Genomic DNA, 21,287 nt, shown 5'->3' on the forward strand with positions numbered 1-21,287 from the left:
GGTACACGCACATACGCACACAAGTGCACACACATATACAGTATATACACACACAGGTGCACACATTCATACATACATACATACACACACATACATACAATCACACACACACAGACACACACACACACACACACACACACACACACACACACACACACACACACACACACACACACACACACACACACACACACACACACACACACACACACACACACACACACACACACACACACACACACACACATATATACAAGTGCATACTCTGATGGGCAATGAATTTTGTGTGTGTATGTGTGTGTGTGTGTGTGTGTGTGTGTGTGTGTGTGTGTGTGTGTGTGTGTGTGTGTGTGTCTGTGTGTGTGTGTGTGTGTGTGTGTGTGTGTGTGTGTGCGTGTGTGTGTGTGTGTGTGTGTGTGTGTGTGTGTGTGTGTGTGTGTGTGTGTGTGTGTGTGTGTGTGTGTGTGTGTGTGTGTGTGTGTGTGTGTGTGTGTGTGTGTGTGTGTGTGTAAGGTTTCAGGAATACTCACACATCGGGTCATATATCATGAGCTCTAATCTAGGAGGATAAAAGCTGTCGACCACGTGCCCAACACGTGATCCAAGACAGTGATGCATCACACACAAGCACATACACTTGTTCACTCATGTATACAGACAAGGAATGTTTAAACAATGAGAGACAGAAAAGAGAAAAACGCTGAAATAAAATTAAGCGAAAACGTAAATGAATGAAAAACGTGAAAATGGAAATAGGATAGAAACGCTAAAATCAGATTTAGTGAAAACAAGAAACACTAAAATAAGATTTAATGAAAACACGGACATGGAAGGAGAAAACACGGAATGGAAATAAGAAACGAAACGAGAAAAGAAAAAGGAGCAAAATTGGAAACAGAAAAGAGAGAGAGAAATAGAGATAGAGAGAGAGAGAGAGAGGGAGAGAGAGAATTTGGAAGTTGATGTTTGTGTGGAACTTCTTTATTGACTTGACTTTAATATCATTTGAAAACCTGGTGTGCGCACATTTTTTCTTTATGTGCGCTAGTCATAAAACATACATGCGCGCGCACATGCTCACAGTTTAGAGGGAACGTTAGTAATTATCAACGAAGAAATACTAAAAGGACTTCTTCCTAAATACACCAACGTTGACATCAACAGATATTTTCGGTTTGGTCAGCAATTTGCGTTTCGTACTCACCGAAGGACGTAAACACGAGCGCGCTGAGTGACCCAATCTGTGATGCGACCTCGGGTCACGTGATCGGTCGCGTCCACCCCCAGGGTCGAAGATCTTTGGACAGGGATGAAGAAAAGCGAGGATACCCATTGGAGAGACCGATTTGAGGTGCAGAAACCTCTCGGCAAAGGCGGCTTCGGGTGTGTTTACCTGGCGAAGGACCGAGCCAGCGGCACCCAAGTCGCGATCAAGGAAGCCTCTCTCTCCCTCATCGACAACTGGGGGTGGCGCGAAGGGACGAGAGTGCCCTTGGAGGCCTCTCTAATGCACAAGGTCCAAGCGGTTCCTGGGGTCATAGAACTGCACGAGTGTTTCGTTTCCGAAGGCAATTTCTACATGGTTATGGAGCTTGTGCCCGAAGCGACCTCATTATATGATTACATGGAAAAGCGTGGTAAGCTCCCCTATCCACAAATCAAGCGGCTCTTTTGTGACATCGTAAAGACGGTCCAACGATGTCTAAACGCAGGCGTTTCTCATAAGGACATTAAACCAGAGAACGTCTTGCTCTATGTGGATCCAGCCTCAGGGGAGCTTGAAATAAAGTTAATCGACTTTGGATGCGGGGAGAGGATCAAAGGCTACAAGGGAGGACACACAGGCGGGACATCGTTTTACTGGCCACCAGAGTACATCGCCAAAGGAAAGTTCCTCCACGTCCCGGCGACAGTATGGAGTCTCGGGACCCTCTTGTATTACCTGGTGTGCCATGACGACCCTTTCTACGAGGACAGCGAGATCGAAAAGGGTCAGCCGCCTCTCCCCGAATACCTTCCCCGGCAATGCCGCCACTTAATTATGAAGTGCTTCGCCATGGACCCTTGGGAGCGGCCCACCCTCCACGGGATCTTGGACCATCCCTGGCTGAAGGCTTTTAGCCGCTCCGAGGACGGGAACGAGCTCGAGCCGCCCGATCCGAAGCTCTTTCCACCAGATATCTTCAGGAAACTGAATTTCAAGGAGTGCGAGAGGAAACAGGACTCCCAGGCCCCAGTCAAGAAGAATACCCATCGTGCTTTACAGGAAGGAAGTGAAAAGGAAAGTGCGCCACAAAAACACAATAATAAAAGAAAGAAGTGGTGGACAGCACTGATAAACATGAAGCCCATTAGACTCGTCAAGAAGCAATTTTAGTTGCTAAAAGTACGCGTATAATATGCCTGACAATGCCATGAAGTAACAGGCTCCCTCAGCTCAAGAAGAACGAGTTTATGGAAACTCGAGGAATACCGGAAAAAATCCGTCTAAAAGAGCCATACATAGTTACATAGAAAGGGCACACACATATGGGCTACCAGAAGGAAGTAACACATCCGTATAACATCCAGACAGACACAGAAAAGAGCTTAAGAACAAAGACGCTCTTTACATCATGACAGTGAGAGAGGTGAAAGAAGCCTTAGTCAGAAAGAGCCATAAAGAGTTAAAGAGAGGGCCAAGAAAAGGTTCAGTAAAGGAATTAGCCTCAAAGAGTCACGCACAGAGGGAGATCACTCTCCCCTCAGCTGAATAAGATCGCCTGATGGCATAACAGAAGGATTACAAGATATTCAGAAGGCAGTCGGAGGCCCGACCTTGAGAGGTGTTCCTCTCAGCTGAATGAAATCGCCTGTTTAGGTCGTCTTTACTTGCGTCAAAGGTCGACGAGGTGACGGTTCGAATCCTGCCACCGGCGAAGTTGAACCAAGGGCATGGTTTATCAAATTCCACGCTACAAAGTCCTCTGTTAGGGGCACCGTTCTAGCCTCCCGGTATGGGGAGTTTGAGACGTTAAACCATATCATTCATATATATACATATATATATATATATATATATATATATATATGTATATATATATATATACATATACACACATATATATATACATATATATACATATATATGTATATATATATATACATATATATATGTATATATATATACACACACACACACATATATATATATATATATATATATATGTATATACGTATATATATGCCTAGATATATTCATGTATATATATACATATATATATATATATATATATATATATATATATATATATATATATATATATATATATATATATATATATATATATGGGACCTGGACAGAATCCCGACAGCCATAATCCCGACACCCAATATCCCGACAGCCACAATCCCGACAAGCCACAATCCCGAAAGGCCAAAATCCCGAAAACCAAAATCCCGAAAAAAAAAATTTCTTATATATATTTTGGGGTAACAAAAATAACAATGTTGCTCATATACAATTCTATCTAAAATTGATTTACAACCTAATAAAGAACTGGTGTAAACGCATATTAAAAAGATAGTTTTTTCTAGTAATCACCCTGACAACGTTAAGAAAAGTGTTGCTTCTGGTCTTTTCTTGAGGGCTTTCAGGATCTGTAATCCTCAATTTCTGGACCAAGAAATTGAGGTGACCAAATGTCAACTTAAGAAGTTGGCATATCCACTTTGGTTTCTGGACCGAGCCCTCAGTAAGGCTAGGGCCAACCATTTTAAAACTTCTCTCCCCTCTAGTTATCACCGCTCCTTTAAAGATATACTAATAATTCCATATAGTAAAACCATCAGTTCTTCTACCAAGTTGTTTCCTTAAGACCGTCTCACTATTGCCTACCACTATCCCAACACCGTGCGTAAGCAAATTGTGAACGTTCAACAAAAACCGAAGGAAGTAAAGTCACCTGGTGTCTATTGTTTGCCCTACCAAAATTGTAATTTGGTGTACTTGGGTCAAACCGGGAGAGACTTGAACACTAGACTGGCAGAACATAAAAGGTCAATTAGGTATGGGCAAGAAAATTCGGCCGTGTTTCATGATGTCAACAATAAGAATCACTCTTTCGACTGGGGTAAGGCCAGAATAGTGTTCAAGTCCCACTACGGTTTCAGGAGAAAAATAGTTGAATCAGCATTAATTGACGAATGCCCCAACATTAGTATTTCTAAAGGGCAACGGACACTTGACATTGTATCACGCGCGGCAAGCAACAATTCCTGTGTACACGGGAGTGAAAACTATTTTACTCACCGTATTCATGGAGCAGGTCGTATATGTGCTCGGCTTTAACTAACGGTGCCATAACTGTAACATGGTGAGCGCGGGGTGGAGACGAATGGCCCTGCCACGCCGCCGGGATATTACGGAGAATTCCAGAGAAATCTGAAGATGGTCGTCTCAACTTTACCCTCATCGTGACACTACCCCGGACTCGAAATGTCATTTATTTTATGTATGTAAGCGCGCACGCACGCACGCGCGCGCGCACGCACACACACACACACACACACACACACACACACACACACACACACACACACACACACACACACACACACACACACACACACACACACACACACACACACACACACACACACACACACAGACACACACTTTCACCGAATGGACGGCGAGAATTGGTGTTCGAGAACTGGTGTTCCAAAGAAAAAGGAAAAACTACGTGGATTTCAACATCCAGGAAGTGCCTTTTTGTATTTATAGGGAAGGGGAGTGCTCGTGGAATAGTAGGGAAGTGATAGGGAAAGAGAAGAGAAGGGATATTGAGGGAAATGGAAGGAAATGAGGAAGGGGAGGACTTGTTCCAGGAGACCAGACGGCTTGTGAACAGACGCCGAACGGATGACTTGGATTTCGATGATGGGACTAACAAAATTGTAAAGATTAGAAACATAGATAAGAGCAGTTCAATGGAAGGTGAGGATAATAATTTCCAAGGATTTAATGAGGGGGCGGAGGATACCAACCTCCCCCGACTGGCAAAATTGGAGGAAAAACTTGAACAAATGACTGAGCATTGGGAGATTAGGTTTGGTAAAATGTCAAAAATTGCCGAGAGGTTTGAAAAATTTGAAGAACTAGAGAAGGCGAACAAAAACTTAACTGATGAAATAGAAGAACTAAAAAGACAGCTAAGAGAAGTAAAAGTGGAGAATGAAGAATTAAAAAGGAACAATTGAGACAATAAAGAAACAATAGCAAAAGAGGCAGAGGGGTGGAGGAAGATGCAAGAAAATAGTAAAGTTGCATTTTCTGATATAATTAAACAGCAAATGAAAAAACAAACTGAAGACTCAGTTATCAAAGTGATGAGACAGAAGGAGAATGTTGTAAGAGACTTATCAGACAAAAAGAAATGTATAATTATATTAGGAATGGAAGAGAAACATAACCCAGATAGAACCACAAGAATCAAAGAGGAAAATGAAAAAGTAAGAAATTTACTAGAATTAGTTCAGGAAGATGAGCCAGAAATAATGAAACAAATCGAAGAGAAATTCAGACTCGGGAAATCTGGTACAGACAAAACCAATTAAGATTAAATTCAGGTCACAAACGACGGCAGAGAATATCTTATCCAAAACAGGGAAACTAGCAACAAGTGAACAATATAAAAAGGTATGTATAAAAAGGGAAATGAATAGAGAGAAAAGAGAGCAGGAAATAAGGAAAAGACATGAAGCTAAGGAAAAAAACGAGACCAGAACGGAGACAGGAAAGCAAGAATTCTACTGGAGGGTAGTGAATATGAAATTGAAGAAATGGAAAATAACAGAGAGAAACAAAAAAGAAACGGAGAATACAATGGAAATAACAGAAAGTTAAAAGTATCCTACACAAATATAGATGGATTAATAACAGGACTGAATGAACTGAACAAATATCTGAAAGAAGAAGATCCGAACATAATGGGAATTGTTGAAACAAAATCAAAAGGTTCACTACCATCCAACAGCATAGGACACAACGCATATAATTATTGGATTAGAAACAGAGAGATAAAACAAGGGGGTGGAGTTATGTTCCTGACTAAGAAGGATATGAACGTGCAGAGTGTCACATATAGGAAAAATAGAGTAGAGATGATTATGATAGAAGTAGAAGATAGAGATAAGAAGAGCAGAAAGTTTGTAATAAACTACGTGCCCCCAAAAACAGCCTCGTGGGAAGAGAATGAACATAAAAGCATGTTAGAAAACACAAGAATAACACTAAACAAGATAATGGAAGATGGAGGTAAAATAGTTATGATGGGCGACTATAATTGCAAAGAAATATGCTGGGAAGAGTTGACCGTAAAGGGTGGAGAAGACTCATGGGGAAGTGTTCTATTTGAGATGATTATTGACCACACAATGACACAATGGATTCAAGAGAACACTAGATATAGAAATGAAGAAGATCCATCGAGACTAGACCTAATAATCACATCAGAACCTAAAATAGTGGAAAAGATAGAATACCAGGCACCAATAAACAAAAGTGACCATATATTGATAGAACTAAAACTAAATGAGAAAAATACATGAAAAGAAATGAACAATGTAGAAAAGGAAGAATGATGTATGAAAAAGCAAATTTTGATAAAATAAGAGAATTCTTCCAAAATGAAAACTGAGAAAGAATACACAAAGAAGATACAACAGTAGAAGAGAAAGGGAATATTTTGACAAAAATCTATAAAAAAGGAGTAAAAAAGTATGTCCCAAGACAAAAACAGGAAAAAGAATATGTAAAGTGCTGGTACAATAAAAGTTGTAGGGAGATAAAAGACAAAAGAGACAAAGCTTTGGCCAAATGGAAGAAAAACAGGAGACCAGAAAAATGGAAAATATATACCGGTTATAGAAATGAATGCCTTTTCTTTTTGTTTTAGGAACTTGCCCCTTGGGGCTACAGGGAGAAGGATGCCTAGTCCCTCTCCCCGTCCCTTTCTTCTCGCCTCTTACGATCCAAGTGGGAAAACTTGGTGGCAGTATTCTTAGGGAAGGAAAGATAGCTGCAGTGGGAAATACGAAGAAAATGAGAGTGATGAGTGAGGAGAATGGAGGAGAAATAAGGAAGGATGAGGTGAAGGCAGTTGTAAAGATGATGAAAGCAGGTAAGGCACCTGGTCTGGATGGATGTCATGCAGAATGTCTGAAAAAGGGAGGTTCAGTGATGGTGGACTGGTTGGTGAGATTATTTAATGTTTGCTGGAGAGAGGGTAGAGTACCGGAGGACTGGAGTAGTGCCTGTATAGTTCCTCTTTACAAGGGAAAAGGGGACAAGTGTGAATGTAGTAATTTCAGAGGGATTAGCCTGTTGAGTGTAGTAGGGAAGGCTTATGGGAGGATCTTAATTGAGAGGATTAGGAGAGGAACAGAAGGAGTAATTGGTGAGGAACAGTGTGGATTTAGGACGGGTAGAGGTTGTGTAGATCAGATCTTTGTGGTAAGACAGATATGTGAGAAAGCTATAGGAAAGGGGAAGGATGTTTTTTGGGCTTTTATGGATCTGGAGAAGGCTTATGATAGGGTAGACAGAAAGGCACTGTGGGAGGTTATGCAGATTTATGGGATAGGAGGAAAGCTTTTGGGAGCTGTCAAGAGTTTTTATGTGAGTAGTAGAGCATGTGTTAGGATTGGAAATGGAGAGAGTGAGTGGTTTGAAGTAAAGGTGGGACTTCGTCAAGGATGCGTTATGTCGCCCTGGCTGTTCAACTTATACATGGATGGGGTGGTGCGAGAGGTGAATGCTAGGGTAGTGAGTCAGGGATTGGAGATGGTTAAAGAAAATGGAGAAAAGTGGGAGGTGAGCCAGCTGTTGTTTGCGGACGACACTGCGCTTGTGGCAGGGTCAGAGGAGGGATTGAGGAAGCTGGTGGCAGAGTTTGGGAGAGTATGTGATAGAAGAAAGCTAAAGATAAATGTGGGTAAAAGTAAGGTGATGAGATGTACAAGGGGTGAAAGTGGCAGTAGACTGGAAGTGAACATTAAGGGAGAGCGACTGGAGGAAGTGGATAGTTTTAGATACTTGGGTGCAAGTGTAGCAGGAAAAGGTGGAGTGAAGGTGGAGGTAGAATGTAGATTGAGAGAAGCGAGTAAATGCCTTGGTGGTTTAAAGAGTGTAATGAGAAATAGACATTTGGGAATGGATGCGAAGAGGAGACTGTATGAAGGAGTGATTGTGCCAACAGCACTGTATGGGGCAGAAACGTGGAACATAAGAGAAAAAGAGAGAAGGAGTTTGAATGTGTTTGAGATGAGGTGTCTGAGAAGTATGGTGGGGGTTACTAGGCTAGATAGAGTGAGAAATGAGGAGGTGAGGAGGAGAACAGGGGTGAAAAAGGATTTGGGAGAGAGGGTTGATGAAAGAATATTAGGATGGTTTGGACACATGGAAAGAATGAGTGAAGAAAGACTAGTAAAAGAGGTATGGAAGGCAGATGTGGAGGGAGTGAACATGAGGGGACGTCCTAGGATGAGGTGGATGGATGGGGTGAAGGGGGCTTTGGGGAAGAGGGGAATGTCTGTTGAGGAAGGAAGGGAGAGGACGGAAGACAGAGGTGAGTGGAGAATGGTTGTATATGGATGATGTTGTGACTGCATGAGGAGGAATGGGCGGGGGGTGGGGGGTGGGGTAGTATGTGTGAGTGAATTTTGACGCAGCCCGAAGGGATTTCTCCCCGTCCTCGCCTTATATGCAAAGGGGGACGGAGAGGGGGGGTCGCCGATTAAATGAAGCGGCCTTGCTGTGGATGTGCTGTGTCTTGCGACGCTGCTTCTGACCCAGGGCGGTGGGCGGGGTGCAGGGATGACCCGTCATCCAGGAGGTGCTCAGATGAGAGGAAGGGTGGGAGGGGTGTGGAGTGTATTTAGGGATGAAATGGGTGGGAGTGTTTTTATGCCTTTCCCTTTTTGGCTACCTCCCTTGGAAGGGGGAAAAAGCCTTGGTATATGTATGTATGTAGAAATGAATATGTACAAACGTGCAGAGAGTAAAAGAGAAAATACGAAAAAGATGTCATAGAAAAATGTAAAGATCAACCAAAACTATTCTACAGATTTGTAAACAACAAACTGAAAAACAAACAAGATTTGGAGAAATTAAGACAAGGAGGAGTTGAATACACAGAAGAAATTGAAATGGCGGAAATTATGAACAAACATTTCAAATCTGTGTTTACAAGGGAGAACATACAACCTGAAGAGATCGAATGGAAAGAGAAAGTTCCCCCTATGAAAGAAATAGAAGTAACAAAGAATGAAATATTGAAACACTTGAGTAATCTTAATGTCAGAAAATCGCATGGACCAGATGAAATAGCAAACTGGATTTTGAAAGAATGTAGGAATGGACTGGCAGACATAATACATAGCATAAAACAGTCCCTTGAAAGAAGGTAAAGTTCCAGAAGATTTGAAAAAAGCAAATATAGTAGCTATATATAAAGGGGGAAATAAAGAAGACCCTAACAACTATAGACAAGTCTCTCTAACAAGTACAATAGCAAAAATTTTTGAAAGAATTATCAAAAATAGATGGGTAAAATATTTAGAAAAAAAACAACAACGTGCTAAATCCAAGGCAATTTGGATTCAGACAAGGACGATCATGCGTCACCAATTTAATATGTTTCTATTCAAGGCTAATAGATATAATACAAGGAAGAGATGGATGGGCTGATTGTGCATTTCTAGACCTAAAGAAAGCTTTTGACAAAGTACCACATAAGAAGTTGTTTAAGAAATTAGAAACTGAAGGAGGAATACAGGGAAAACTGCTAAATTGGATGGAAGACTTTTTGCAAGAAAGAAAAATGAGAGTAGTGATAAGAGACCAACACTCAAAATGGGATGAAGTAATAAGCGGTGTTCCACAAGGAACAGTTCTGGCCCCAATAATGTTTGCTATATATATTAATGATATGGATGAAGGAATTGAAAGCTATATGAGCTTCTTTGCAGATGATGCAAAACTATTAAAGAAAGTGAACACGGAAGAAGATTGTGAATCACTACAGAGAGATCTATATAAAGTACAGGAATGGAGTAGGATGTGGGAGATGGAGTTCAATACAAAGAAGTGTAGTATAATGGAATTTGGAAAAAGTAAAAACAGAATAACAGGAGCATATAAATTGGGAGAAGGAATTAAAAAGTAGAAAATGAAAAGGACCTGGGAGTCATTATTATGAATGATATGTCACCTGAGAAACATATAAATAAGATTTTTGGAGAAACCTATAATTTAATAAGAACAATCAAAGTTGCATTTACATACCTGGATGAAGAAATGGTGAAGAAAATTCTAATCACCCTGATAAGACCAAGATTGGAATATGCAGCAACGATATATATCGGTCACCAAGTACAAAAAAATGTATATGAAAAAAAAAATTAAAGAATACAAAGAGCAATTACAAAATTGGCACCTACACTCTCAAAACTATCATATGAAGAGAGACTAGAAAAACTTGAACTACAGACATTAGAGCAAAGAAGAGAGAGAGGAGATTTAATAGCTATTTACAAAATCATGAAAGGCATAGAAATTACTGATGGAGAGAATCTAATAAAATGGGATGACAGAAATACAAGAGGACATGGAAAGAAAATAAAGAAAGACAGCTATAGAAGAGACCTGAAAAAGAACAGCTTTCCTCACAGAGTAATAGACAGTTGGAACAAGTTAGATGAGAAAGTGGTGTGTGCAAAAACAATACATGAATTTAAAAATAGTTTAGATAAAATGAGATATGAAAACGGGATACCACGAGGATAGCTCATCTTCCCGTAAAATACAACTAGGTAAAAACAACTAGGTAAATACACACACACACACACATATACACGCGCGCGCATGCACGGGTAAGAATCTCGCCCAGGGATAAAATAATTTCAGTATCGCTGTGCTGCGAGTCGTTACTCCAACTCTCGTGAGCGGGGAGTTGGGTGTATGTGTGCGTGTAAGGCCACAGGGAGGGAAATAGCTGTCGATCACAAGACCATGGGGAATTACACACACACACATACACACCATTTGAGTCATGGTCGTATACAGAGAGAGGGAGGGAGGGAGAGAGAGAGAAAGAGAGAGGGAGAGACAGATAGACAGAAAGACAGAGGGAGAGACAGACAGACAGAAAGATAGATAGATAGAGAGACGGACAAACAGAAAGAGACGGGCAAACAGATAGATGAACAGACGGACAGAGACAGACAAACGGAGAGACGGACAGACAAAGAGGCAGATACACAGGCAGATGGACAGACAGAGAGATAGAGAGACTGACAGACAGAGGCACGAACAGACTGACTGACAGACAGACATACAGACGGGTAGAGTGATAGAAAGACAGAGAGACGGAAAGACATACAGGCAGACAGAAGGACAGGCAGGCAAACAGGGAGAGACAGACTGAGAGAGAGACAACACAGAGAGATAGATACATACAGAAAGACAAACAGATAGAGACAGGCATACAGACAGACGGACAGAATAGACAGGTAGACAGACAGAAACACAGACAGAGAGACAGACGGACAGACAGAGGGGAGAAAGGGAAGCTGGACGTTGCGCGCTGGAGAGAACAATCAGGGATGCATCATCGCGAAGGAGATGAAGAACGCAGTTGATGAATAAAAAAAAAAAAAAAAAAAAATGAAGGAGAAGTCAGTACCGATGCTGAGATGGCTTTGAGAGGGAGCGAGCAGACAACAGGAAGACTGACTGACCAAAGAAGAACGAAGGAAAGGAAGGAGAAGAGAAGATGGATCGATCGAGAAGTGGGGAAGAAGGGTAAACGACTAGAAACGGGAAGAAATGGAAAGGGGCGAATGCACAAGGCAGCCTGGGGGGAATTATATGAACGATGGAGGGAAAGTGGGAAGCGACAGGAGGTCAGCAGAGGTGAGCTGAGGGGGAGGGAAGGGGGAAGGAAGGAAAATCAAGGAAGATCAAACTAGGGAGAAAAAAAAAACCGGAGAGGGAAGGGAGAGGAGGGGAAAAGGAGGGACAAGAAATGGAGGGAGAGGGGGAGGGGCACTGGGAGCGGAAGGGATGGTCTTGAGGCTGGCGGGGGGTGGAGCCCTAGTTTGTGTGTATTTACCTAGTTGTATTTACCTAGTTGTATTTTACGGGAAGGGGAACTATGCTCGTGGGGTCTCGTCTTCATATCTCATTTTATCTAAACTATTTTTAAATTCATTTATTGTTTTTGCACACACCACTTTCTCATCTAACTTGTTCCAACTGTCTATTACTCTGTGAGGAAAGCTGTTCTTTTTCAAATCTCTTCTATAGCTGTCTTTTTTTTATTTTCTTTCCGTGTCCTCTTGTATTTCTGTCATCCCATTTTATCAGATTCTCTCCATCAGTTATTTCCATGCCTTTCATGATTTTGTAAATAGCTATCAAATATCCTCTCTTCTTTGCTCTAGGGTCTGTAGTTCAAGTTTTTCTAGTCTCTCTTCATATGATAGTTTTGAGAGTGCTGGTGCCAATTTTGTATTTGCTCTTTGTATTCTTTCAAGTTTTTTTTATTCATTTTTTTGTACTTGGTGACCATATCGTTGCTGCATATTCCAATCTTGGTCTTATCAGGGTGATTAGAATTTTCTTCACCATTTCTTCATCCAGGTATGTAAATGCAACTTTGATTGTTCTTATTAAATTATAGGTTTCTCCAAAAATCTTATTTATATGTTTCTCAGGTGACATATCATTCATAATAATGACTCCCAGGTCCTTTTCATTTTCTACTTTTTTATTCCTTCTTCTCCCAAATTATATGCTCCTGTTATTCTGTTTTTACTTTTTCCAAATTCCATTATACTACACTTTTTTGTATTGAACTCCATCTCCCACTTCCTACTCCATTCCTGTACTTTATATAGATCTCTCTGTAGTGATTCACAATCTTCTTCTGTTTTCACTCTTTTAAGTAGTTTTGCATCATCTGCATAGAAGCTCATATAGCTTTCAATTCCTCCATCCATATCATTAATATATATAGCAAACATTATTGGGGCCAGAACTGTTCCCTGCGGAACACCGCTTATTACTTCATCCCATTTTGAGTGTTGGTCTCTTATCACTACTCTCATTTTTCTTTCTTGCAAAAAGTCTTCCATCCAATTTAGCAGTTTTCCCTGTATTCCTCCTTCAGTTTCTAATTTCTTAAGCAACTTCTTATGTGGTACTTTGTCAAAAGCTTTCTTTAGGTCTAGAAATGCACAGTCCGCCCATCCATCTCTTTCTTGTATTATATCTGTTAGCCTTGAATAGAATCATATTAAATTGGTGACGCATGATCGTCCTTGTCTGAATCCAAATTGCCTTGGATTTAACACTTTTTTTTCTAAATAATTTACCCATCTACTTTTGATAATTCTTTCACAAATTTTTGCTATTGTACTTGTTAGAGAGACTTGTCTATAGTTTGTAGGTTCTTCTTTATTTCTTCCTTTATATATAGGTACTATATTTGCTTTTTTCCAATCTTCTGGAACTTTTCCTTCTTTCAAGGAACTGTTTAGTATGCTATGTATTTTGTCTGCCAGTTCATTCCTGCATTCTTTCAGAATCCAGTTTGCTATTTCATCTGGTCCATGCGATTTTCTGACATTAAGATTACTCAAGTGTGTCAATATTGATACTTCTATTTCTTCCATAGGGGGGACTTTCTCTTTCCATTCAATCTCTTCAGGTTGTATGTTCTCCCTTGTAAACACTGATTTAAAATGTTTGTTCATAATTTCCGCCATTTCCATTTCCTCAGTGTATTCAACTCCCCCATGTCTTAATTTCTCCAAGTCTTGTTTGTTTTTCAGTTTATTGTTTACAAATCTGTAGAATAGTTTTGGTTGATCTTTGCACTTTTCTATGACATCTCTTTTCCTCTCTGCACGTTTGTACATATTCATTTCTATAACCGGTATATATTTTCCATTTTTCAGATTTTCTGTCTTTTTTCCATCTGGTCCAGGCTTTGTCTCTTTTGTCTTTTAACTCCCTACAACTTTTGTTGTACCAGCATTTTACATATTCTTTTTCTTGTTTTTGTCTTGGGACATATTTTTCCACTCCTTATTTGTAAATTTTTGTCAAAATATTCCATTTCTCTTCCACTGTTGTTTCTTCTTTGTATATTTCTTCCCAGTTTTCTTGTTGAAAGAATTCTCTTATTTTATCAAAGTTTGTTTTTTCATACATCATTCTTCCTTTTCTATATTGTTCATTTCTTTTCATATATTTTTCTTCATTAAGTTCCAGTTCAATCAATATGTGGTCACTTTTACTTATTGGTGTTTTATATTCAATCTTGTCCACTATTCTAGGTTCAGATGTAATTATTAAGTCTAGTCTCGATGGTTCTTCTTCATTTCTATATCTAGTGTTCTCCTGTATCCATTGTGTCATTGTATGGTCAGTAATCATCTCAAGTAGAGCGTTTCCCCATGAGCCGTCTCCACCCTTTACTGTCATTTCTTCCCAGCAGATTTCTTTGCAATTAAAGTCGCCCATCATAACTATTCTTCCTCCATCTTCCATTATTTTATTTAATGTTATCTTTGTGTCCTCTAACATACTTTTATGTTCACTCTCCTCCCATGAGGCTGTTTTCGGAGGCACATAATTTATCACAAACTTTCTGCTCTTCTTATCTCTGTCTTCCACTTCTATCATAATAATTTCTACTGTATTCTCTCCATATATGACACCCCTCACGTTTATATCCTTCTTAGTCAGGAACATAACTCCACCCCCTTGCTTTTTCTCTCTGTTTTTAATCCAATAATTATATGCATCATGTCCTACACTGTTGGGTGGTAGTGGGCCTTTTAATTTTGTTTCTACAATTCCCATTACGTCTGGTTCTTTTTCTTTCAAATAATCATTCAACTCATTCAATCCTGTTATTAATCCATCTATATTTGTGTAAGACACTTTTAGTTTTCTGTCACTTCCATTGTGTTCTCTGTTTCCCTTTTGTTTTTCTCTTGTATGTCGAACTGCCTTAGTTTCATATTCACTACTCTCCAATAGAATCTCTCTTTCTCTGACTCCGTTCTGCTCTCGTTTTTTGTCTTAGATGAAGTCTTTTCTGTTTTTCTTCCTCTCTTTCCTCTTTATTCATTTCCCTTTTTATCCATACCTTTTTATATTGTTCACTTGTTTCTAGTTTCCCTGTTTTGGATAAGATATTCTCTGCCGTCGTTTGTGACCTGAATTTAATCTTAATTGGTCTGGTTTTATCTGTACTATACTTTCCGAGCCTGAATTTTTCCTCAAATTCCTTCATAATTTCTGGTTCATCTTCCTGAACTAATTTTAGTAAACTGCTTACTTTTTCATTTTCCTCATTGGTTCTTGAGGTTCTATCTGGGTTATGTTTCTCTTCCATTCCTAATATAATTATACATTTCTTTTTATCAGCTAAGTCTCTTACTATATTCTCCTTCTGTCTCATCACTTTAATAACTGAGTCTTCAGTTTGTTCTCTCATTTGCTGTTTAATTATGTCAGTAAATGCAACTTTACTGTTTTCTTGAATTGCCTTCCATCCCTCTCTGTTTTTTTTTTATTATTTATCTTTAACTCTTCATTCTCCTTTTTTACTTCTTTTAACTGTCTTTTTAGGTCTTCTATTTCCTTAGTTAAGTTTTTGTTCGCCTTCTCTAGTTCTTCCAATTTTTCAACCCTCTGTACAATGTTGTTAACATGACCGAACCTACGCTCCAAGTCCTCGATCATCTTATCGACCTTCTCTTCTAGTCCTGTCAGTCCCCCCCACCCTCTTTAAATCCCTGGAAAATATTCTCATCACTTTCTACTGTATTGCTCTTATCTATACTTCTAATCTTTACATTTTTATTAGACATTTCGTCGTCACTCAGCTGGTCGGGGGGCCGTTTGTTTACCTTTCGCCTGTCTGCCTGGGCCAAGTCTTCTTCATCATTTTCATCATTTCCTTCCATTTCCCCCAGCAATTCCTCCCCTTCTCCTCTTTCCCTACTTTCCCACTACCCCACGAGGAATTTCCCCCCACCCTGTAAATACAATAGGCACTTCCTTTGCTTTGGGATCCACGAAACTTCACTTTTCTTCAGAACGTCCTCTAATCCGTCCGTTCGTTGAAGTGTGTGTGTGTGTGTGTGTGTGTGTGTGTGTGTGTGTGTGTGTGTGCATGCGCGCGCATGGTCTCTGGATTCACTGTGGTCTTTGGATCATATGTTGGACTTGTGATAGACAGCTATTTCCCTCCCGTAAGAGAGCTCAGAGCTCGTACACGACCGATCTGTGGGTAATGCTGTGACCTTACACACACACACACACACACACACACACACACACACACACACACACACACACACACACACACACACACACACACACACACACACACACACACACACACACACTCACACACACACACACACACACACACACACACACACACACACACACACACACACACACACACACACACACACAACTCCCCGCCCACGAGAGTTGGAGTAACAACCCGCAGAGCGTTTCGATACTGAAATGATATCAGCCTGGGCGGGATCCTGCAACAGCGCTTTTCTGTAGGCCCTAAGGAAAAGAAAAAAATATGTTTAATAAAGCAGCTCATATTCATATAAATATTGATGATTAAAATAACTGATAATTAAAATGATACAAAACTATTAGGAAGGAACATGTGCAACATAAATTTTAAAAACACAAATGGTCATGGTCTGATGCTAGGCGTAAAAAGTGCAGTGTGGACGGCCGCAGTCACATAATGCCCAATGTGCTACTATTTGAATTTGAATTTATGGACGCGTGCTTTTTACAAGTTACTCATGCATCGTGTGTATGTGCGTACATTGATTGTAATGTCATTTCTTATTTCTACCTACATCTTGGTCACAGATATTTAGAATTAAAATAAAGTTTCCTCTTATCTGTGTAGGGAAACGAATGCAGCAAAAAATTGGTAGCTAACATGCGATGCAGCGAAACGCCTAGTAATGGTGTAACCGTACACAATGGAATTTGGAACGACTAAAGTAAACAAGACAGCAGAGCTTGATCAAGTAAGTCATTATTATGTCTTTATGGACAATTTATAGTTTCACCCAACCAACGATTTTCTTATGTGTTTCTGCTGATATATTTTGTGTATTGATTGATGGCATACATCATTTCCGTCGCAAATGAGTGAAACTATAAATTGATACTTGATGTGACGATTCAATGCTGAGCTCCGTCTTGCATGACGCTCTGCTCAGCTGATGAAGATTATACTAGCAACCAAAATCCGTCCTCATTGACACGCTGTCCGTGTCATAGGTAGCACTCAGTGAACAAATACGCCTTTAGTTCCTTCTTGAAGGTTATGTAGTTTTCAGATATCCTTACGCATTCGGGTAATTTATTATATGTGATATAACCTTGGAGCACTATGAATATCCACAAAGGCTTTACGACCCATTTCGGTGTTGCATCTTGGCTCATTTAACCTGTCTAATTGAACATTATGCCTTAACGTCATGTCGGAAGCTGTACTGAAGTCACTAAGCAATTCTTTGAGATAGACTGGTTTTCCAAATTTAATCACTTGATATACTAGCGTGCATATTTTATAAATGATCCTCGCCTTAATAGGCAACCAGTGTAAGCTTATCAGTACGGGAATTATTCTCTCATGCCTCTTTAAACCCACTATCATCCTCACAGCTCTGTTTCTAACTAATTGTAGTTTCCTCAATAAGAGGTCAGGCAGTCCATAAATGCATAATTGTTAATACAGCGAGTTGCAATAAACAAGCCTACTTATCACGTAGTTATGAACAAGCATTTTGACAGTTTCTTTATCAAGATATTTCCTTACAAAGGTTATGTTTCTCTGGTGATAACTTGCCACTCTAACAACATAATGCACCTGACTCGCGAGATGTACATTTCTGTCAATGATCACTCCCAGATTTTTAATATTGTCTCCCACAGTCATTGAGACACCATTTATGTGCAATCTTGGAATGTTTAGCCGGTAAAATTTTACTTTCGACCATTGGGGGAATATAGCAATACAAAATTGAATAGTAATTTTGTAAATTAAAATGTATCAACATAATATGCAATTTTGTGTGCGGAAATGAAAATAAAAATACCTTGCTACAAGCTAAATATGGTAATGAACGAAGTTGGTAGCATAGCATTGAGATGCCATCTTGTCGTCTGTCAATTGTTTGTCGTCTGCCCGGTCTACTTGAAACTGACGTTTCAAGTAGACGTCACTTTCAAGATGGACATCACTTTGTGTACAGGTTGTGCTCCCACTCCAGGTGACGTTCTTAAGCGCTGTTATAAAGATAACAAATCATCTGCAAAATATTTGTATACTCCACAAGCTGAGAGAGTGGTTGAAAAGCCCGCCAACATCTCTCACGACGACGACGACGACGAGGACGAGCTGGATGACAACTAATTTGCAGGTCATGATTTATTAAACACAGGTTAGGTTAGGTTAGGTTAGGTTAGTTTAGAGAAATTTATTGTCCTTTCATTTCTCCGACGTCGGCATCTACCATAACAAACATGGCGTACCATTCGTCGTACACAACTTCGTTACATAAGAAATCTGTTTTAGGAATTTTTTTTATTTTCATTTCCGCACACAAAATTGCATATTACGTTGATACATTTTAATTTACAAAATTACTATTTAATTTTGTATTGCTATATTCCTCCAATGGTTGAAAGTAAAATTTTACCGTTTAGCCTTACCAAATCCATTTCTTTTCCAACTATCAGGCACTCTGTCTTGTTTTCATTAAGTTTTAGTTGTTTGAGTTTCATCCAGTTTATAATGTCATACATTAGGTCATTCAGCACTGTCTCCATGCTATGCACATTGTTCACTGCCATATAGAATTGTGTATCATCCGCAAATAGTTTAAAACTGACCCCGTGAACTGAGAGCCCTCTAGTATATATGCAAAACAAAATTGGACTAAGGACACTTCCCTGCGGAACCCCTCTCACTAGCTTCTTTGGGCTTGAAAGCGATTCACCAACTTGTACTTGATATGTTCTGTTCTCAAGGAAACTTTCGAAGTACCTCAGTGCCCTCCCTTCTATACCCATGTTCCTACAGTCTTGCAATAATATAGAATGCACCACTGTATCAAAAGCAGCACTAAGATCAAGCAGAATCAATACACCACATTTTCCTTCATCCATTAACATTCGCATATCATTTACTACCGAACCACAATAATAGCAATAGCATTACCTTGTGAGGAAGAGGTTGAGGGTTGTGGTGGGCTTTGCTAAATGTAGCAGATAGAGCGAGAAATTTTGCGAATCGTTGGTAATGCTGCTCAACAATAACATGTCTATGCTCGTGTCAGCCACCATCAAAAGTGTAATTTGTATATTTTCATATATTTTTGTGTTCTTGTTGATTTTAGACCTGTTTTGCTACGCGCATTACTCGATTTAATGCTCCCCACCCAAAAACCCCAATTTCCCACAGGTCCCCCAAGATCGTTGGGGAGGAGATGTAGGCATAAGATGATAAGTTTAAATATTCATTACTTGAAAACTAAGCATTTGCGATGGAAATGATGTACACCATCAATCAATATACAACATATCTCACCAGAACCACACAAGCCACGCAAGAAAATCGTTGGTTGAGTGAAACTATAAATTGTCCACTTTTTATTACACTTAAAAACAAGGCTGTCATCACCAAGGAATTTTGAATTAAGTGCAAGAAATGCACTGTGATTATATACAAATAAATATAATGATTTTCTTGTGTTGGATGTTAGTTTTAAACTTTCATGTATCGCATATATTTACCTAGTTGTACCTAATTGTTTTTTATGGGAAGGGGAGCTATGCTCGTGGTGACCCATTTTTGAAGTTTGCAAGATCAAGTTTGTTCTTAACTTCTTGTAATGTATTTGCACACACTATTTTTTCATCCAATTTGTTTCATATATCTATCACTGTGTGGGAAGCTGTTCTTTTTCAGGTCTCTTCTGTAGTTTTCCTTTTTGAGTTTCATTGCATGTCCTCTTGTTTTTCCTCAGTCCCACTTGAATAAGTCCTTTCTATCAAGGTGTTATTTTCTTTTCGTAATTCTGTAGGTGGTTAGTAGATTACCTTGTTCTCTTTTTTGTTCCAGGGTCGGCAATTCCAGTTCAGCCAGTCTTTGTTCATATGTCAGGTTTGAAAGTGTTAGGTCCATCTTTGTTGTTGCTCTTTGTATTCTTTCTAATTTTCTTATATTCTTTTTTGTACTGGGTGACCATATCAGCGCTGGGTATTTCAGTTTTGGCCTTATCAGTGTTTTTGATATTTTTTTTATAATCATTTTCTTTATGGTAATTGGGGATCAATAAATACAATGGAAAAAACCTGAGAACTTACTTGTTAGCGTTCTCAGACTAGTGGTCTGAAGTTAATTAGAAGTAGAAGGCTTCTGTTGAGAAGATGTAAAAAGGTCCCTTGCTGTCAAGTTTCAAGATAGGTGTCTCAGGGTCCAGAGCTCTGGATGTGATCTGAGTTGGCGGACGAAAGTGGCCGTATACGGCAAGACTCTTGCGTGTTTGAAAACTCGAAGCCACAGGTTAACTTTAACCTTAAGCAAATTCTCAAAATTTCCCAATTTTTAAACCAAAATTACCTTATAGATTCAATAGATAGAAGGGAAGGGAGTTTAATCGTATTTTATTTAAAGTTACGATAGATGTGGTTTGAATATCTGGAAAAGGTTCCTGAATCGAAAGAAATTACTGTAATGCTTTGAGGGGAATCACCAAACCAAGATAAACATTACAATACCCAAACAACAGTTACCACAACCTCCCCGACAACAAAAAGAAAGTGTTTAATAAATATAACACTTTCGAGGAAAATTTACAACAACTTCTTAATTGCTAGAGACCTTACTTGGTCTCTAGAGGCTAGTGCAATCTTATGAGTTGGTCTCAAAGAGGTAGGTTCTGAAGTGATACAATCATTTTCTAAAGAAATAACCTCCTCCAAGTTAGAGGCCTCTTTAAAAGGCTCTGACTCACTAGCCTGCAATATAGGATCCCCAAGGGTTTCATTCTCATGATGGGAATGTAACTCAGCATGGAGTTCTAGAGGGATTAAAAGTCTAATGTTGACTTTGATAGAGTTTCCATCGGGCTTAATGACAGACAGTATGTATCACATGGTCTTGGTCAGG

General features: G+C 39.5%; 1 protein-coding gene across 1 annotated transcript; it reads left to right on the forward strand.

Moving 5' to 3' along the window:
• Positions 1-1,309: 1,309 nt before the first annotated feature.
• LOC143023804 (serine/threonine-protein kinase pim-3-like) lies at positions 1,310-20,156 on the forward strand. The gene is made up of 2 exons (XM_076182427.1): positions 1,310-2,285; positions 20,143-20,156. The coding sequence occupies exons 1-2, from the start codon at positions 1,310-1,312 to the stop codon at positions 20,154-20,156; spliced, it is 990 nt and encodes a 329-aa protein (XP_076038542.1).
• Positions 20,157-21,287: the final 1,131 nt, after the last annotated feature.

This window comes from Oratosquilla oratoria, unplaced genomic scaffold (assembly GCF_046742065.1).
Source record: "Oratosquilla oratoria isolate Oo_2021 unplaced genomic scaffold, ASM4674206v1 SCAFFOLD62, whole genome shotgun sequence".
Classification (NCBI taxonomy): domain Eukaryota; kingdom Metazoa; phylum Arthropoda; class Malacostraca; order Stomatopoda; family Squillidae; genus Oratosquilla; species Oratosquilla oratoria.

Coding starts and splice junctions, on each gene's coding strand:
- LOC143023804 (XM_076182427.1), top strand. CDS start 1,310: ATGAAGAAAAGCGAGGATACCCATTGGAGAGACCGATTTGAGGTGCAG.